Source organism: Pan paniscus, chromosome 2 (assembly GCF_029289425.2).
Source record: "Pan paniscus chromosome 2, NHGRI_mPanPan1-v2.0_pri, whole genome shotgun sequence".
Taxonomy (NCBI): Eukaryota; Metazoa; Chordata; class Mammalia; order Primates; family Hominidae; genus Pan; species Pan paniscus.
The window spans coordinates 182,760,674-182,782,177 of NC_085926.1; the positions used below are offsets into that span (position 1 = coordinate 182,760,674).

The 21,504-nt window shown below is 36.1% G+C and overlaps 1 protein-coding gene across 1 annotated transcript in view; it reads left to right on the forward strand.

The window, feature by feature from the left end:
- VPS8 (VPS8 subunit of CORVET complex) overlaps positions 1–21,504 on the forward strand; it is a 262,424-nt gene that overhangs the window by 94,132 nt on the left and 146,788 nt on the right. The window contains exons 23-27 of the mRNA XM_063602631.1: positions 60–106; positions 8,628–8,850; positions 12,505–12,594; positions 14,867–14,918; positions 15,702–15,776. Of these exons, the coding sequence (XP_063458701.1) occupies positions 60–106; positions 8,628–8,850; positions 12,505–12,594; positions 14,867–14,918; positions 15,702–15,776 (487 nt within the window). The remainder of the gene's footprint in view (positions 1–59; positions 107–8,627; positions 8,851–12,504; positions 12,595–14,866; positions 14,919–15,701; positions 15,777–21,504) is intronic.

Below are 21,504 nucleotides of genomic sequence, written 5' to 3' on the forward strand. Positions count from 1 at the left end.
ATCAGTGGACCACTGGACAGGGTTGTGGGGCTGATGCTTTCTTTATGGTTCCTCTACAGGATATGGTGCCTGTCATAGTTGATTACTGCCTTCTGCTGCAGCGAAAGTGAGTATGCATTGCCTGTCAGATTCAGTTATTTTGAACCCAGGTAGCCTCTTGTTTATGTATAAGCCATTGCTAAGAATTCTATGGATTTGACTGAATAGATTTAAAAATATTAATTTATAGAAATTTGATTCTTTAACAGTTTTCAGTTCATTTACCTAATAAAATTAACTTCCCTAAGACAGATGCTATGGATATATCATTTATTTGTCTGTGTGGCAGGATATTGGAGATAAAGAACGTAACTAGCAAAAGAGCAATACTACTTAGGGGTTTTAAAAGTAAAAAGTGTATGATTCATTATATGTATATATATACACACACACACGCATATATATACACACACATATATATACACACACACATACACATATACACACACACATATGTATACACACACACACACACATTCTTCTTTTTTTGGTATATATACTTTTTTTTTTTTGAGACAGAATCTCGCCCTGTCACCCAGGCTGGAGTGCAATGGTGCGATCTCAGCTCACTGCAACCTCCGCCTCCCGGGTTCAAGAGATTCTCCTGCCTCCGCCTCCCAAGTAGCTGGGATTACAGGCATGCACTGCCATGCCCAGCTAATTTTTGTATCTTTAATAGAGACGGGGTTTCACCATGTTGGCCAGGCTGGTCTCAAACTCCTGACTTTGTGATCCACCCTCCTCGGCCTCCTGAAGTGCTGGGAGTACAGGCATGAGCCACCATGCCTGGCCTGGTATATATGCTTTTATGAACCATCACTAGAACATAGTATTTTATACTATTCAAAAAAGGCTAGATTCATTGTGCTTATGCAGTACTATTTTTTGTTTGTTTGTTTAAAATAAATCAGTATAAATAAACTCTTGATTAGGCTTTGTTAGTTTAAATTGTAACTATATAAACTAGCCAACCTGGCTGGACATGCTGGCTTACCCCTGTGATCCCAGCACTGTGGGAGGCCAAGGTGGGAGGATTCCTTGAGCCCAGGAGTTTGAGACCAGCCTGGGTAATATAGGGAGACCTTGTCTCTACAAGAAAATTTTTAAAAAATTAGTTGGGCATAGTAGCATGTGCTTGTGGTCTCAGCTACTCAGGAGGCTGAGGTGGGAGGATCGTTTGAGCCCAGGAAGTCAAGGCTGCAGCAAGCCATGATTGCACCACTGTACTCCAGCCTGGGTGACAGAGCAAGATCCTGTCTCAAGAATAAATAAAATAAAAAATAAACCAACCAACCTGTGCTAATGCACAGGGGTTATTTTTTCTTTTTTTTTTCCACACTAATAATGATAACCAGGTATTGTTCTAAACCCTTTACATTAATTTATCTAATTTTTATAGCAATTTATTTTTATAACAGTGAGGTAGGGATTATTATCATCCACATTTTATATAAGATGTGCCAAAGCCAGAAAGTGATTAAGTTACTTGCCAAAACTCAGTCCCACAGCTTTTGGTGGCAAAGGTGGGATTCAAATACATGAGTCTAGCTCCTGTGTTCTTGGTTTCAACCACTAGCTTGTACCACTTTGTAAGTGATAGAGAACAAATGTGAAGATTTAATGTAGATGCTCCCAAAACCCTATGCAACATGACTTGGTTCATGAATTTATATAAATTCTAGTAGCCTGATTCAGAAAAGGTTGGGTCATACTTTGAAGTATCAGTAAAGATTGTCAAGAGGGCAGTAATTTGCTATGTCAGACCTTTGATGAAGTCATAGATAGCTATATAGTAAGTTCTGCTTACTTGGGGCTCAAACTTATTCCAGTGTTTTAACTCTAGTGTTACGTAATTAGCAAAACACATCGTGTTTACAGTAGGGATCTTGTTGAGAACATTACTTTTTTTTTTTTTGGAGACAGAATCTTGCTCTGTCGCCCAGGCTGGAGTGCAGTGGCGTGATCTCAGCTCACTGCAAGCTCTGCCTCCTGGGTTCACGCCATTCTCCTGCCTCAGCCTCCCGGGTAGCTGGGACTACAGGCGCCCGCCACCATGCCCGGCTAATTTTTTGTATTTTTAGTAGAGACAGGGTTTCACCGTGTTAGCCAGGATGGTCTGGATCTCCTGACCTTCATGATCCGCCCGCCTCAGCCTCTCAGAGTGCTGGGATTACAGGCGTGAGCCGCCGCACCCGGCCAAGAACATTACTTTATATTACACATGGTCTGCTTTATGAGGGCCTACGGGAGAAATTTCTTTCCGGTGTTAGGGCCAGAAATACCTTTGTGTCTCTTGAATAGCTAGTTGACTTTTAGCTGATGGACAGTGATTGTGTAGTTAATCATTGTTTCCTAGAAAGCAAAGCGCCATGATATGTCTGCTAACCTGACCCTATCTTTTTCTAAATTAGTTTTCTCTTTACCTCACTTTCACACTCAATTCCTTATTATATGTCCTGTATTTTTAAAGCAGCCTTAATAGTTTATGAATCAGTTTTACATATTCTACTTAACCCTCATAAATACAGTGTAAAGAGAGAAAATGTTATCCTCATTTTCAGATGAGGAAGTGGAGGTGTAGAGGTATTTCTAGTACTAATAAGTACTGGAATCAACTCTGATATTCAAATTGAGATAATTTATAAATGAGATGAAGTGAAGTGCCTGAAGGACTAAATTTTATTTAGAGTAAAACGGCTTATTTTTATAAAATGGACTATTTCTACCTAGAATGATACCTGACACAATATAGCTATCCAATACCTGATGGTTGAACTGATGAAGTAATTCTGCCTCCTGGTTTGCAGGGTGACTTGTGATCATTATCTTGAATACTAGAATACTGTCACAGTGACATAAAGTTGAAGTGGGCCTAACAGTTGTAAGATGAAAGATTACATAGGGAAAAAAATTGATTATGTTTTTCCAGAATATTTTGTTATTCCCTAAAATATTCTGGAGATAAGCTTTTCTTTTTTATATGATTTGGAAAGGAAATATTCTCTAACATTTATTTCACCTATTGACTGTCTGAGAATGCAATAATTTCTGTATTGAACCACAGCATATAACATAGAAGATAAAATCTGGTCTAGATTTTCACCAAATTAGGATCTATTTATTATTTCTTTATTTTTGTCAACTTCTTTCCTATAATTTTTCCTGATTCCTTAGCATGCTTTCTCTGTATTGTGTCAGAAACAAATACAATATTTGTTGTTGGAGATCTCAGAAATAACAGGAACAGCAGTCATAGTATATACTCCTCACCTCCAAGAGGAAGAGAATCCTTCCTCAGTTCAGCTCTTCCTGGTGCTTTTCATACCTCTTTTCTTTCTTCCTCCTCCTGCTCTTACATACACACTCTTAGGTCAAGGCCATGGACATTTTCCCTGGACCATAGTACAAAGAGCGTATGGATGGCTTCCCTTTCTCTCAATTCTGTTTTCTAACACCGAAGACTAGATTGTACTAGATCCTGCCTCTGCTTGGGAGAAGTTCCAGCATGTGTGTTCTTATTGTCTTTCTTTCCCTCCTTGTCTCTTTCCCTAATTCTACTCTTTGGGTTCTATTCTAATAGGAGAAAAAGCGGGAGGGCAGCATTCCTAGAGATGTAAGAAAGGTCGGGGCTGTGAAACTAGGCATTGGGTCAAACGCTCCCTCTTTTGTTCTAGGTCTGTGTTGTGCTTGTTTGCTTCTCACCATACTGGCTTTTCTTTTTCATCAGAATGTTAAGATTCTTCTATATATGGGCCTGAGCTTAGAAGGAAAGGTTGAATAAGCCATTTGATCAACTTTAATTGTTTGCATCTAGGCCATCTTTCACTTCCCTTCTATTTCAAACATGCAATGACTGAAGATTTATTCGATACAAGAATTCTATGTTTAATTAAATAGTTCAGTCTAACCACTTAAATGGTAGAGTTTTTAAAATTTTTTCTTAGAGTTGCCATAGATAATAAGGTTAAAAATGGTCAGTTCCCTATGCTAAATGGTAGCGGAGGATTGTCAGATGTAAGTAGCTCCATCGCAGCATAGTATTTTTTCTCCTTAAACTGGATCCTCTCTTTATACTATCCTTTTTGACATTTGGTCCTATTTATGTCTAAGGTCTTCTCTTCTGCATTTCCAAATTAGCAAAATATCTGTGACATTAACATTTCTTTAAGGAATGCTCAGATTTTGCATAATACAAACACAGTCTTACAAAATGTCATCTAGTACTCAGCCAGCCAATTTCAGGTAACTTCTTCCACTTCTAGATTCATTACTCACTCAATCCTGTTCCCCAGATTCCTTTTATATTAATGTCTTCTGATTGAGTATGTTGTTTTTATAGGCAGTCCTTTTATTTTCACATATTATATTGTTTCTTATGTGGGTGAAATTATAAACATAATACATGCTCTGAAATTAATTTTAACTTAGTGGCACAACCATTATTACACTATAATCACTGTTACCTCATAGTTTCATAACTCAGATAATTCAGTACCCATCAGTAATATTAATTAAGCTAGTGGATATATGTATTCCTATTTATATTTAATAACACTTTTATAATGTAAAATCATTTTTACTATGTCACAGTAATCACATTTGTTTTTCTCTGTAGGGCATACTACTCAGTGTATTATGGACATCTTTCTTGGTTAAAATTTGGCATTAGAGTCTTTTGTAAATTACTTAATATCAGAAATGACAGGAATTCTGTTTTTGAAGACTTATACTTTATTTTCATAATTTGGTCTCTGTTCCACAATTTCATTTCAATTTGGTTTTGTGTATTTTTTTTTCAGTATTAGACAAAAGACACAATGTCTTAAGCCTTTTTGTGAATACTTCTGATTTGTCATTTTACCTATGCAAAATATAGGCTATATGTTAGCATATATATGGGTAGCCCTAATGTCAGTTTTACTTTGAAAGTAGATCCAGAGTTTATGTAAACCATAATTATAATTTTGAACATTGTTTAAAAATAGGGTTATGTGATTATATGTGAATTATATAGCAATAAAGCAGTTATTTTAAAAAAAAGCAAAATGGGTGCTCTACATGGATGATACCGACGACTTTGAGTTTATATCACTGTAAGGAATATCCACAGTTGTTAAGAAGCCATCGTTCCAATGGCTTGTGTTATGTATGCATCTGAACCAAAAATGTTTCTGTTAAATCCAAAGTGAACTTGAAGTAGTCTTTTAATTTGTTCACTCATGTTGTTCAACATCAGGACTATTGTTTGAGAAACAAAAAGATCTTAATTATTAAGACTTGTTGAACTGGATGTTTAAAATTTTATTAGGGTGGTGCAAAAGTAATTGCAAATTTCATCATTAAAAGTAATGGCAAAAACTGCAATTACTTTTGTACCAACCTAATATCAAAGCTGGGGGAAAAAAGGCATTTTTAATTTTATAATGGCTATATTGAGATATAATTCACATACCATAAAATTCACCCTTTTAAAGTATACAATTCAGTAGTTTTTAGTGTATCCACAGCTGTGTAACTATCACCACATGCCTTTTTAAAGGAAATCTTTACGAACTGTGGTACTTGTATCAAAAAATAGAGCATTTTGAACATAATTTGTTAAAATTCATTTGAATTTTGCTTTTGCTTTTATAAATAAGGAAACCAGCCCACATCAACTTTGGATGTATTAAATACCACTTGTATTTGGTGGGAATTTACTTGTTTGGTTCTGGTTATATATTTAGTATGGATTGGCAAGGGTTAGGATTGATGCCCTTGTTCCCCCCTTCACATACTTCTGAATTTGTAATTTCTTATAACCAAAGCAGCTCTTCACATTTAAAAAATTATGAAATCGATAATGTACAAAGTAAATTTAACAGTTGTCCTCTTTTTGAAGTTATAAATGATAAACTTCAAAAATACCTTTAATGTGAGTACTGTTATAAAGTGAAGTTTGTAGAAATATCTCTTTGGTCCTCTGTTATTCATGATCGATTTTCTGTTACACTGGCCATAGGGAGGCTAAGCTTGAAATGGTAAACATCAATTTTGAAGTCAGCCCTTCTAGGAAACAAAGATAGCACCCTGGAGAATAGTACCTAAATATAGAAAAAAATATGAGAGCTACAAATTTTTGTATGTACTTGTCTTTTTTTAAATTTTATTTTGAGATAGAGTTTCACTCAGTTGCCCAGGCTGGAGTCGATCTCGGCTCACGGCAACCTCTGTCTCCTGGGTTCAAGCGATTCTCCTGCCTCAGCCTCCTGAGTAGCCAGGATTACAGGCGCGTGCCACCATACCCAGCTAATTTTTGTATTTTTAGTAGAGACCGGGTTTCCCCAGGTTGGCCAGGCTGGTCTCAAACTCCTGACCTCAAGTGATCTGCCTGCCTTGGCCTCCCAAAGAGCTGGGATTACAGGCGTCAGCCACTGCACCCGGCCTGGCCTGTATGTACTTTTCTAACTCCCCTCTTTCCTGATGCACTAATAAATATTCTCCCAGAATGATGAGAATTTGTCGTTGAATATAAAAAAAAATTTATTTTAAGGTAGAGATGCAAACAGGAGTTGCTGAGCCTTATTTTTCTTGCTGCTTTATATTATAGCTTCTGACTGGTTAAGAAAGAAACGTGTGGTTTTGCATTTATCTTAGCAGCATCGCATGCTGTTTGTCACAGGAGTGCCTTGTTAGTTAACTTTTGTAGCCTTTACTGAATTTTTAGCTCTCTTTAATTCTCTCCCCAAGGCTTTTTGTACTAAACTAAAATATATAATTATCTTTTTTAGCATGTTCCTTTTAACAACACATTACAGAGTACAAGGGCTAGCAAATCTGACATTTTCTTTGAATCATTAGTTATCTTGTTACTTTTTCTTTCTTACAGTAAAACTCCATTAATCTGTTGTTTTGCTTGGCTAGTAATCGGTCATCACAAAAATATGATGAATTATTGATTCAAATGAAACTGACATGAAAATATTTTGATAAATATGAAATGGAGGGGAAAAATGATGTAAAATTACATTTGTGCATTTGAGAAAAAAATAAATGGCTGTGGATTTTCCCCAGAATGTTGCAAATGCTGTTAATTGCAGGGTGGCGTGGAGTTCTGGTGCAGTTGTAGCCAGTCTGTTTTCCATCTGTCCCCTTCCAGGACTTCAGATGAGTCAAAACCCCATCCTAGTCCTTTCAGGAGCTTCCTTAATGTTTTTGTGGAACTTGTCATGAAAGACCATACCTGTGAATAAATAAACCATTTACCACTTTCCACAATTGACATGATATACATATAAAGAAATTACACACTTAGGAAAAAGTAAATAATCTCAACAGGTAAATAAAATTCACACAGTTTTTGTATTTTTTAAAAAACAGAATGAACAAAGAAGTGAATGATACAAGGCAATACAATTTATAAATGAAAACATGGAAAATATTCAATTTTGCTGGTCATAAAAGAATTATTAAATTGTCAGGGGAGAAAAACCAAATTTGCAATTGTCTGGTGAAACTGGTAGGATTATACATTGTGGGTGGCAGTGTCAATTGATGCTGTGATGCTTTTTGAAGATAATTTCATAGCACATTTCAAGTGCCACAGATTTTTTCGTATCTTTTCACTTAAGATAAATTTCTAAAAGTTGACTGATTTAGGAATTAAGCCCTTCAAATGGGAAAGGCTTTATATGTAGATGTTCATTGTAGTATCACTTGAAATACTGGAAATAAGTAATATATCCAACAGTACAGGAATACTTAAGTATATTCTGATTTTTCAGCATATTGAAGTATTGTGTTAGACAAAATGGTAATTTTGAAGAATAAATAGCAACTTAGAATAATGCTTATCATATAATGTTGTATGAAAACAGAATTCCGAATTCTGTCTGTGGTCAATATAACTCAAATTATTTATGGGTTTTTTCCAGAAATATGAAATAAACATTGTCGAGGTTGTTGACATTTAAAGTAATTTAAAACAATTTTTGTTTCTGCAATAAAATTGTTTCTAGGTTTATATTTTAAGGATTAAACATTTTTTTTCTTCTTCTTCCATGAATAATCACTAGCCAAACATTTTGGGATGCAAAGGGTTATAGCTAGACAAAGAAGCATATTGACTGCAGGTCAGCTAGGAATATTTAAATACCAAAAAGGAGGGAAGGATAAATCATGAGTAGTCCTTTTGTTTTTTTCCTACTTCATGATGTCCACCCAATTATCTGTTCCCATGTCAGTGTTGTCTTTAAGAAGCAATTGAGCACAGGATTTAGGCCTGAAGGCTGGGTTCAAAATCTGACTCTTTTGTTTGTTAGATATGTCACTATTAGCAAACAATTTATCTTACCTTTTCTGATTTGTTAAAGAAGCGTTGGGAGGATTAATTGAGATTTTATATATATATATATATATATACACACACACATATATATATACACACACACAAAGTTTTTGCAGTATAAAACTCTGTGAATATTATTGCCATTTTAAATAAACTCATGAGTAAGTTGAAGTAGGGAAAAGATGAGATATATTTGGGAGACTAAATTTAATGGATATTTGGCATGTTCCTAAAAGTTTTTTTCCCCCCCTTTCTGTTACAGGGATCTTTTATTTAGTCAGATGTATGATAAATTAAGTGAGAATTCAGTGGCCAAAGGAGTATTTTTGGAGTGCCTTGAGCCATATATTTTAAGTGATAAATTGGTGGGAATCACACCCCAAGTAATGAAAGACTTGATTGTTCATTTCCAAGATAAAAAATTAATGGAAAATGTGGAAGCGCTCATTGTACATATGGATATCACCAGCCTAGATATTCAGCAGGTGAGTTTGTAGACAGTCTACTAACTTATGAAATAAACTTCATTCCTTTATTGATAACACTTACTTCACTGATCAGGCCTGACCCTGCCTTCTAAAAACCGTAATTATTTATTGAGCACTTTTTGTAAGATGTATTATAAACTTATATTTGTCAATATATTTCCTAGGACTGTATTTAAGTGAAAGCTAGAATATAAGTGCCTTGCAAGTCAGGGATTGTGTTGTCTTCTGTTTCTTTCACATCCCCAATAGCACTTGGTGTAGAGTTTACATTTAGAAGTTGCTCTATAAATGCTTGTTAACTGATCCCTCTTTATCAGCTTGTTCGTTCACTAATATAATTTTCATCGAGCAAGTGAATTTCAACTATGGCTGCTTTCTCATGAATTATAGAATATTTTTACCTTGAAAAATATGATGCCATTTTAAAAAAGAGCTGGTATGTATGTCCAGAGTTTTGAAATACAGAGCATGGTATAACAGGCAAGTTATAGAACTTTTTAGCATGAATAGCCAGCCATTGTTTGATAAATACTTCCGGTGTATCTGAGGTTCTCACAATAAGTTATCTTAATTGAGTTTCTTGAAATAAGTTTCTTAATTGAGGTGCAGTATTTATTCTGGCCTAAGACATTTCACAATTTATTTTTTCCTCCTCCTCCTCCTCCTCCTCCCCCTCCTCCCCCCCTCCCCCTCCTCACTCCCCCTCCCCGCTCCTCACTCTCTTCTTCTTTTTTTTTTTTTTCTAAAGACAGAGTCTCGCTCTGTCCCCCAGGCTGGAGTACAGTGGCGTGATCTTGGTTCACTGCAACCTCCTGGGTTGAAGCGATTCTTGTGCCTCAGCCTTCAGAGTAGCTGGGATTAAAGGCATACGCTACTGTGCCCAGCTAATTTTTGTATTTTTAGTAGAGACGGGGTTTCACCATGTTGGGCAGGCTGGTCTCGAACTTTTGACTTCAAGTGATTCGCCTGCCGTGGCCTCCCAAAGTGCTGAGATTATAGGTGTGAGCCACTGAGCCTGGCCCACAATTTGATTTTTTAATTCCACATTAGTCCTAATAATGAGCATGTTACTCCTGCAAAGGTGCCAAGCCCTCTTGAGCTTGAATATGGAAGACTAACAAAAGTCTTAGACCAAAAGTTTTTTGAAAGTGTGCAAAATCACATAGAAATTAAGGGTTTGGAAAAATGATTATTTTATTTCTGGAAGCTCTTTATGAATGGCTGTGAGTTTGCAAAGTAAAGCTAGATCCTGTTTTATACCTGCCTTTGTATTATATGGGTAATTTGGCATAGTCTTCATAGTCTGACAATAGGTCTGATGACTTGAGAGCATGTTGTCCATCTAGTTTTGCCTACCTATCACATACAGGAAAAAAATTTAATTTCTTCTATTTATAATACTTAATAACATTTTCAGTCTTTCCCCAGTACCATGTAAATATACTCTAGTCTTTTTAATGTTAAACAACAATTTCAAAATCCTCCCCTCAGTTTCTTATGTCTCCATATCAAGACTTCTCCCCTTTTTCCTCCTAGGTTACTGCCCTATCTCACTCCTCCCAGTCACAGCTAGATTTCTTGAAAGCATTGTCTAGGTTGCTATTTTCATTTTTTCCCCCCACTTCCTAACTCTTCAATCTTACTTTTACTAGAGTCAACAATGGCTTCTTTGTCCACTACACCAAATGGTATTTTTCAATCCTTATTTTATTTACTCTTTTAACAGCATTTGTTCGTTAATTCAAGAAGTGTTTACTGAATGTCAGGCTCTGAGGATGCTTCAGTATCCCTAGTGAACAAGGCTTGTCCTCTCATAAAGCCTAAATTTTAGCAGAAAAGTTTGACAGTGAACAGATCAATGTACAAAAATCCAGAAAGTATTTCAATACAAGTATTATGTTAAAAATCAAACTGGGAAATATAGTAAAGAGATAATATGAGGCTACCTTAGATTGGCTAATAGATAGTCTTTTTGAGGAGGCAGGATTGAGTCTTGGGAGCTGAATGACAAGAAGGAATCAGTAATGCAAAGATCTTGGAAGAGAAGATTGTTATAGGTAAAAGCAACAGCTAGCATTAAAAGGAAAGGATTTTTGTCTTGGGTGTTCAAAAGGAAGCAGATCTGGAGCTTGGTACAGAGGTAGATCTTGCAGGGCAAGGTATATATCTTTCCATTTTATTCTAAGTGCTATGAAAAATCATTAGAAAGTTTTAAGCAAGAGCACCCTGTGCTTTAGGGGTAACAGAATCAGGGATGAGGGCCAAGTGCAGAGGAAGCAAAGAGACTAGTTAGGAAGCTGGCCCAGGAGGTGATTCTGGCCAGAGATGGTAACAGTGAGATGAAGAGAGATGGCCTGATTTTGGATGTTTTAGAGATAGAATTGATTTGCTGATGAATTGGGATGTGAGGGTGTGAGAGTGTGGGAATGAGAGAATTTAAGGATGATGATTAGTTTTTGGTTTGAGAAACAGGGTGAATAGTGAGTGATTCCTTTGAGAAGATTGCAAGACTAAGGCAGGTCTAAGTTTGAGAGACAAATCAGTTCTGGTTGGCCATTTTATTTTGAGATCACTACTGGACATTCAGGCGAAGATGTCAAATTAAGTAGTTGGATATATGTATGGGTTAGAGGGGAAGTTAGGGCTGAAGCTGTAAATGTGTTAGTCATCAGTGAAGAGATGCATGATCATGGTGCTGGCTGAGAGGGGTAGAGAGGGAGTCGTAGAAGTCCCAGAACAGGCTTTTTCTAGAAAGACTCTCCCAGCACATCTCACTTCCATTTTCCCTCTTACCTCTCACTCCCTCTTGTCATTCTCCTTTGCCGACTTCTGCCCTTCTCCTCTTGCCACTGTTTACAGTATTATATAGCTGTCATAGGGACAGAATATAGAGTACTGTATACTCAAACTCATATCTAGTCCTCTTCCTAAATATTTTCTCAAATTGATTTCTCTCCGTCCTTAAGCACTTCAAGCTCACTTCCACATTAGGTCCTTCATCCTCACTCTTGCTTCTTCCTACAGAATTCCTAGCTTGCCCTTCTGCTTGTGGCTCACATATATCCATTCTTTAGGTCCCACCTTAAATGTTGTTCCTTCAGGGGTGACTTTTTGAATACTCCAGACCAGTTAGGTTAATAGCACTTACCACATTTGTAAATAATGAATTATTTGTGTAATCGAGTATCTTCCCCAAGTCTTAACTCACACGCCATTTTGTACCCCTACGTCCTTTTGCTGGGTGTCCAAGATCAATGTAAGTTCTATAAGGGTAGGGACAAAGTCTGGATTTATCTTATCTAACACTTTATTCCCAGTGCCTATGAGAGGGTCTGAATATGTGTTCAATAAATATTTGTAGAACTATTGATCAAAGGTAAAATGAATATAGAAAGGGGAAGGATAGAGAAGAAACAAAATTAGACACTGTGAATGTCTTAAAGTAAGCGTTGTACTATTAAAAGTAGTAATTTCACCTACAGCAGCTCTTACCCTTGCATTGTGTTTGAGTACTTGAATTTCAGTTTTTATCAGAGAAGAAACAAGAAAAATTAGGGAAGAGAATTCAAGACCTTTCCCATTCTTAAAGCATTAAGGAAAATAATTGGTGACTCTGAATTGTATGGACCAAGTGGATTTTCCTTTTCACAGGTAGTTCTCATGTGTTGGGAAAATCGTTTATATGATGCTATGATCTATGTCTACAACAGAGGCATGAATGAATTTATTAGTCCAATGGAGGTAAGATACTTCCTAACTTGGATACGTAATTAATTTTGTCTACTAACTTTTTTCTCCTATTCTCCATTTGCTTTTAATAGTTTCTAGTTTTATCCAATTATTTAAAAATTCTTACAGATTTATTGACCTTGAACCCATTTTAGCTTGGAGCTTTTAGATAGTCTTCAATTTTATACCTTCTGCCATTGCTTGCTTTCTTATCTAAATAAGTAGGTATTTAAATACCAGCGAACAATAGATAAAATTTAAATTAATGCTTGCTTGTTAGGCTTTACATGTTTTTCTCCTAAGAATTTTTGATACTGCAGTAACTTTTTCTAAAGATATGAAAAATTTATTTTGTATAATTATTTTATATAATCAATGTACTATTGAGTAATGCTATTTGTAGATATATTCTGCTGGGGAAGGCTCCTGAAAATGGTAGGAGGCCATTATTTGTTAATTGATCATTTTTCACTTTTACTGACTCAGAATTTTATAGCATTCATTCTAATTTTTTATTCTCCTTACCAGGAGAATCTAAAAAACATTTGGACTTACTTTTAGAAGAACCAAACCCCATATCTGTTTTCTTATTTGTTTTCAGTTTGATGGCAGAACAGTGGAGAATGAGTTGTAGACACATGTAGTGCCCTCCTAGCCCAATGCTTTATTATAGTGTCCCTCAAAAAAAGCAGGCCTCTGCCGAAGGCATCCAGTCAACCATTTAGCTAATTTATTGCTATCCAAAACTATCTTCAGTATTAAGAAGTCAGCATTCTATGATAGTTCAGGCTTCTTTAAGCACATTCAGTTTGGTAGGGTGAGTACCCCTCTAATTCATAACCCTTCAGTTTTGGTTGCACCTCTCTTTCGGTTAGTTTCTAAAGTTAGTCCCCCACCCTTCTACCCCTGGTTTTGGGGGTTTTGCCCTGATTGTCTGTTATCTCAAGGATTTTTTTTGTCTTGAATACCTCTCGGCTGCTCCTTCATTAAGGTTCAGTAGTTCCCTGAAAAAGACTCATCAGCTGCCTCCTCAGTGAGGTCCAGTGCCTCCCTGCATGCCACAACTAAGCCACAATTCAGAAGAATTAATACAGTTTCTAGTTTTGCTCAAAATAATCCCTCAAAACAGATTCTATTTTGATGCATTCTGCATTGACAAGATGATTACTGTATTTCTGTTACGTTGCTTTTGAAATTTTTGTTTTGCGTGGGTTTTGTATTCCTCATATTAATAAAATCTGGTTTGCATTTATACTGATACATCTCAAATGGAACACTGAGCTATTGAGGTTACCTTGTTTTGTGTTCGAAGTGTTTAAAGTTTAGCTATTTTAGTACTTAAAGAGGTCTGAATTAAGAGAAGGTGTCCTGTCTCTTGAAATTGTCTAGATTTTTTAGAATGAAAGCGTGTCATCACATTTGAGATGACTACTATAGTCTCTGAAATCTTTCCTTTTTTCTAGTTTTGACTAAGGTAAGAATAGTGCCTTGAGTTGGGAGGAAAAACTTTTTCTTTACCAATTTAGGTCCCAGTGGTGGGAGGTACAGGGAAAGGATTGAAGGCTTTGAATTCACTGACAATATACAGATTAACAGGATAAAAGATAAGGATTATTCACATACGTGCGGGAACACTCAGTAATAAGCATCTCTGCTGAGTAGCCAGAGGTAGACGTTTATATACCAGCTTCACAAAAATGGGGGTAGCACGTAGTTAGGTCTTCAGTGGGAAAGCATGGAAAGTTCTTTTGGGCTTTTTGATGCTAATGGACAGCTGAATTTGCATTTCCTGGTGCTAAGGATCAGTTTTTTCCCAAATAGGAATCTCCCTCTGAAGGGGGGTCCATGGCAGCTAAATATTTGGGAGACTCTGCTTAAGTTTAGATGATATTTCTTTCTGTGGCTGCTGATTGGGTGTTTTCAGTTTAAAATCATCTCTGTTATCACTTTAGTGGGAAATCCTTTCACTTACTTACTAGTTTTTAAAAGAATAAAGCGTTTAAGAACCAAAGGATACTTTATATCAAAATTATAATCTCAGATAAGCCCTTTATATAACTGGTATTTATTAAATGGTTTTTTTCGGTGAGGAATATGACAACAGTGATTGTTTCTCAGTGAGCCTTCTAAACATTTCATGTACAGATTAAAGGTTTTCATATTTAATCTTAATGGTAAATGACTAATTCCATTAGCGAATGGTGATGAATAGCATAAGATTCTTACTTTTTAAATAATATCATTTGAGATGATGATGATTGTTTTCCTATTAATTTTAATGCAGAAACTTTTCAGAGTCATTGCTCCTCCTCTGAATGCAGGAAAAACACTAACAGGTATTTATTTTCTAAGCCTTAATTTTTTGCTTTCCTGTATTTAAGGTATTATTTAAATGTTACAAAATTGGCCAATTATATGTGTGCAGTGTGAATGTTGGTAATCATGTACAGTCATGTAACACCACCATAATCAAGCTGTAGAAGGAGCCATAGCTTCTCACACTAAAAAGTTTCCTCCTTCCCCTTTGTACTTGATCCTTTCCCCACAGCCCTGCTCTGGGCAGTCACTGATCTACTTTCTGTCACTGCACTTCATGTAAATGGAATTATGTACTATGTAACCTTTGGTGTTTTATTTCTTTCACTTTACGTGGATGAAGCGTAATATTTTTGAGAGTCATCCATGTTGTTCTATGTATATTAATATTTTGTTCCCTTTTACCACTGAATGATAGTCCATGGATTGAATATACCATAAGCTGTTTAATCATTCACCACTTCATGGATATTTGAGTTGCTTTCAGTTTGGGACTACTATGAATAATATAATGCTGCTACAACATTTGTGGACAAGTTTTTTAAGGTTTTTTTGGGGTTTTTTTGTTTTGTTTTTTTAGTTAAACTTTTTGAGGTAATTGCATGCAGTTGTAAGAAATGGGACATAGAGATCCTATATAGTCTTTACATAGTTTCCCCAATGATAACATCTTGCAAAAATAAAGTACAATATCACTACTGGATATTCATATTGAATTCATATTGATAAAGTCAAGATATAGAAAACTTTCATTACCTCAAGTATCTCACCTTGTTCTCTTACCCTCCATTCCTGACCCCTAGCTGTAAGTTTCTGTGTGGACAAATGTGTTCATTTTCTTGGCCAAATACCTAAGGTTGGAATGGCTGGATTGTATGGTAAATATATATTTTACTTTCTAAGCTACTGCTATATGGTTTTTCCTAATGCTGTACCATTTCTCATCAGCAATATTTGAGAGTTCCCGCTCCACATCCTTGCAAGCACTTGATACTGTCAGTGTTTTAAAATCTTCTTAAAACTTTGGCCATTCTAATGAGTAATGGTATTTCATTGTGATTTTAATTTTTATTCTGTGATCATTAGTGATGTTAATCATTTTTTCATGTGCTTGTTTAGCCATTCACATATCTTCTTTTGTGAATTGTTTAAATATTTAGCCCCCCCCCCCTTTTTTTTTTAATTGGTGGAGATGACCTGGGGTTGTCTTCATATTATTGAATTGTTAAAAGTTCCCAAGCTGGCCAGGCGTGGTGGCTCATGCCTGTAATCCCAGCACTTTGGGAGGCCCAGGCAGGCAGATCATGAGGTCAGGAGTTCAAGACCAGCCTGGCCAATATGGTGAAACCCCGTCTCTACCAAAAATATAAAAATTAGCCGGGTGTGGTGGTGGGTGCCTGTAGTCCCAGCTACTCAGGAGGCTGAGGCAGAAGAATTGCTTGAACCCGGGAGGCAGGGGTTGCACTGAGCCAAGATCGTGCCACTTGCCACTGCACTCCAGCTTGGGCGACAGAGCAAGACTCCGTCTCATGAAGTTCATCTTATTAATTTTTTTTGTCATTTAGGCCTTTGCTATTCTGTTTAAGAAATCTTGGAGCCGGGCGCGGTGGCTCATGCCTGTAATCCCAGCACTTTGGGAGGCTGAGGTGGGCGGATCACGAGGTCAGTTCGAGACCAGCCTGGCCAATATGGTGAAACCCTATCTCTACTATAAATACAAAAATTAGCCGGGCGTGGTGGCGCGTGCCTGTAGTCCCAGCTACTCAGGAGGCTGAGGCAGGAGAATCGCTTGAACCCGGGAGGCGGAGGTTGCAGTGAGCTGAGATCGTGCCACTGTACTCTAGCCAGGGTAACAGAGTGAGATGCTGTCTCAAAAAAAAAAAAAAAAAAAAAAAAGAAATCTTGATTCAATTCAGTGTTATAAATATTTTCTCCTACATTTTCTTATAGAAATTTAATAGTTTTAACTCTTGCATTTAGGTCTATAATTCGTTTCGAGTTAATTTTTATAAATGATGTAAGGTAAAGTTCAAGGATTTTTTTCCATACAGCTATCAGTTATTCCCATAAGTCTTACCATTTATTGGTAAGATTATCTTATTTTCATTGAATTACCTTGACACCTTTATGAAAAGTCAAGTGACCATATAACTGTGGATGTGTTTCTGTGCTCTCTGTTCTGTCCTATTGAGCTGTATGTCTATCCTTGTCCAGTAATACACTGTCTTGCTTATTGTAACTTCACAGTAAGTCTCAAAATCACATATTTTAAGTCCTACAATATTGTTTTTCTTTTTCAAAATTGGTTTATCTAGTACAGATTCTTTGCCTTTCTATATAAACGTTAAAATCAGCTCATCAGTTTTTTTAAAAAAGCTCATTTGATTTTCTTTGAGATTGCATTGATGCTATAGATTAATTGGGAGAGAGAATTGCCATCTTAACACTGTAGAATTTTCTAATGTATGAATGTGGTATGTTTTTCTATTTTTATCTTTTTAAAAATTAATTTTATTTTAGAGACGGAGTCTCACTCTGTCAGTCAGGCTGGAGTACAGTGGTGTGAGCATAGTTCATTGCAGCCTCAAACGTATGGGATCAAGTGATCCTCCTTCCTCAGCCTCCCAAGTAGCTGAGACTACAGGCCACCATGCCCTGCTGAATTTTAAAAAAAAATTCTCAAGACAGGGTCTTGCTGTGTTGCCCAGGCTCATCTTGAACTCCTGGCCTCAAGCAGTCCTCCCACCTCAGCCTCCCAAGTAGCTGAGATTACAGGTGTGAGCCACTGTACCCAGCTTATTTTGGTCTTAAAGTCACTTTGCTTTCCCCTTTTCTGCAGAAAAGGCAGCTGAGATTTTGATAAGGATTGCTTTGAATCTGTACATCAATTTTATTACTGTCTTAATATTACCAAATCTTTCAGTTCATGAACACAGCACATCTTTTCATTTTATTTAGGTCTTCATTAATTTTTTTCAATGACGTTTTGCAGTTTTTAATGTATAGGTCATATACTCCTTTTCCTCCTCTAAGGATTTTATTCACCTTGATGCTGTTATAAATGAAATTGTTTCCTTAATTTTATTTTCAGGATTTGCTGGTGTGAAATAGATTGACTTTTGTATATTGACCTTGTATCCTACGTCCTTGCTGTATTCATTTATTAGTGCTAATTTTTAACTTCTTAGAACTTTTTAAGGAAAATATAGATTATGTCTTCTGCAAATAAAAATAATTATAATTTTTTCTTTCTAATATAGATGCCTTTCTTTTTATTCCCTAATTGGGCTGACTACACCCACTAATACAGTGTTGAACAGAAGTGGCAAGAATGGACATCTTTTTGTTTTCCTGATATTAGGGGGAAAGCACTCAATATTTCATCATTAAATTTGATGTAGATGGTCTTACCCATTTGATGAAGTTTTCTTTACCCGGTTTGAGTGTTTCTAACATGAAAGACTGTTGAATTTTATCAGATGCTTTTTTTGCAGCTATTAAGATTATCTTGTGGATTTTGTCCTTTATTTTATTGATATGATCTATTTAATTGATCCTGTATGTTAAGCCAACCTTGCATTCTTGGGATAAATCTCACTTGGTATATAATCTTTTAAATATGTTGCTGGATTCGGTTTGCTAGTATTTCTGAAGGATTTGTGTGTCTATGTTCATAAGAGATATTGTTCTACAGTTTTGTTTTCTTTTGATATCTTGTTATCAAAAGAATACCAGTCTTGTTATGAGTGTATCTTGGTATGTTTGCCTCATAGAATGAGTTGGGAAGTATTCTCTCTTTTATTTTTTGGAAGAGTTTGTGTAGGATTAGTGTTAACTTTTTTAATGTTTGACAGAATTCACTATGAAGCCATATGGGCCTGGGCTTTTCTTTATTGGAAGTTTTAAAATTATTAGTTGTTTTGCTCTGTTTTGTGCTGCTGTAACAAAATACCTAAGACTGGGTAATTTATAAAGAACACAAACTTATGTCTTACAATTCTGGTGCCTGAGAATTCCAAAATCAAGGTGCTGGCACCTAGTGTCTCATGAAGGCCTTCTTGCTGTGTCCTCACATGGCGGAAGTTGGAAGGGCAAGTGGGAACAAACATTGTGTCCTCACTTGGCAGAAGAGTGGAAAAAGAGTGAACCCAGTCCATCAAGCCCTTTTTTTACTACAGCATTAATCCATTCATGAGGGTAGAACTCTCATGACTTAAACACCTCCCCAAAGGCCCCCACCTCCCAACATTGTTGCACTGGGGATTAAGTTTTCAACACATGAGTTTTGGGTGCCACATTCAGACCATAGCACTAGTTTAGTTTCTTTGTTTGTTGGAGTTTACTCTGATTATCTGTTTCTTTTTGAGTGTTTCAGTAGCTTTAGTAGTTTTTAAATTTCTAGATATTTGACCATTTAATCTGCATTATCTAATATGTAGGCATATAGTTGTTTATAGTATTCCTTCATAATTCCTTTTATTTCTGTAAGGTCAGTAGTGATGTCTCTTTCATTACTAATTTTTGTAATTTGACTCTTCTCTCTTTTTTTAGTCTGTCTAAAGGTTTGTCAGTTTTGTTGATCTTTTCATAGAACCAATTTTGATTTCATGCATTCAACTTTAGTCTATTTGCTTTCTTCAGTTCTTTGGGTTAGAAGCTCTTTAGGTAGAAGCTCAGCTTTTTTTTTTTTTTTTTTTTTTGACAGAACAGGAAAATACTTTTAATTCTTTGGTTTAGGGCTCAATATCAATATATAAAAAGTAATAAAATCTGTGAGAAAGACTAACACCTTAATAGAAGAATAGACAACACTAAGGCAATTCACAAAAGAAACTTAGCCTGTAAACATTGAGAAGGTGTTCAACTTCATTAGTAATGTAAGAAATGCAAATTAAAATGAAGAGGTTTTTTTTTAACCAAACAAATTAATAAATATTTTTAAAAATCATACTTATTTCTTAAGGAAATGAACACTATCATAAACTGCTAGTGGGAGTAAAATTGGTTCAATCTTTCTATAGAGCAGTTTAGCACAATATATGTATCAGAAGCCTTAGAATTTTTCACACCCTTTGGAAGCTCAGCTTTTCAGGTAGAAGCTCATATTGTTGATTTGAGGTCTTTGTTTTTGTGTTTTTTTTTTAAATTAAGTGTTTACAGCTACAAATATTCCTCTAAGCAATACGTTTTGGTATGTTGTCTTCATTTTCATTCATCCTAAAGTATTCTGTAATTTCTCTTGTGATACTAGTGATTTAGAAGTGTGTTGTCTAATTTCCACCTATGTGTGAATTTCTCACATTTCCTTCTCATATTGATTCCTACTTTTTTTTGTGGTCAGAAAATGTACTTTTAATGATTTATATCTTTCAAGAATTTGTTGAGACTTGTTTTCTGACCTCACGTAAGGTCTGTTCTCTAGAATGTCCTATGTGCACTTGAGCATAGTAATGTGTTGAATGTCTTCTGTTGTTGGATAGAGTGTTACACAGATGTCTGTGTAGGGAAATTTAAGCTTTCCCTCTGAAACTTTGAGTCTAAGTCTGTCGAAATGAATTAATAATAGATTAATGGGTAGAAAAAGGCATATACTTTTGTTAACATGCATAAATATGGGGTAATTGAAGGACTATGATTACTCAAAAACCCAATGAGGTACAGATGCATCCTTTCTTAGGGGTAGAAGGGAGATGGGGAAATAGGCAGTTCTTTTAAGGGGTCATAAATGATTATTAGGGGAACGAATGGGCCTGGGAGACAGAAGTTAACTTGTAAAGGATCCTCTTTGGAATTTGAATGATCCAATAATATTTGGATCATTGTTCAGAGGCAGACGTTATCTTGTGAAAAAGCTTGTAGAGGTGCGATTGTATTCCTTAGGTTTCTTTTCCTCAGTAGATAAAGAGATTTCAGGAAAGGGATGGAAGGCAATTAATTGTGTTTTCTTTGGAGGGTCTGGTCTTAAGGTAGATCACATAATATCAGAGTACAGCCTGTTAACTCAAAATATCTTTAACCTGTTAAAGTTATCTGAGACCTGTTAGGCCAGGTCTCAGTCTGTTTAGAAAGTTTATCTTGCCAAGGTTAAGGATGTACCCGTGACACAGCCTCAGGGTCCTAACGACATGTGTCCAAGATGGGCAGCTTGCTTTTATACATTTTAGGAAGACATGAGACATCGATCAATACGTTTAAGATGTGCATTGGTTCAGTCTGGTAAGGCAGGACAGCTTGAAGTGAGGGCTTCCAGGTTAGAAGTAGGTAAGAGACAAAAGGTTGCATTCTTTTGAGTCCTTGATCAGCCTTCCACTGAATACACAATTTAGTCTGGCTCAGTGAATCTGCATTTTTACATAAACAATAGGGCAGAGAAAGAAATTAGATATGCATTTGTCTCCAGTGAGCCTCAGAGGAATGACTTTGAGTTCTGTCTGTCCTTTGTCCACAAGGAATTTCCTTGTGGGTAAATTGTGAGGGAGGTATGTAGCTTCTTATCTTTGTAGCTATCTTATTTAGGGATAGAATGGGATCAGGTTTGCCTGACATTAGTTCCCAGCTTGACTTTTCCCTTTGGCTTAGTGATTTTGGGGTCCCAAGATTTATTTT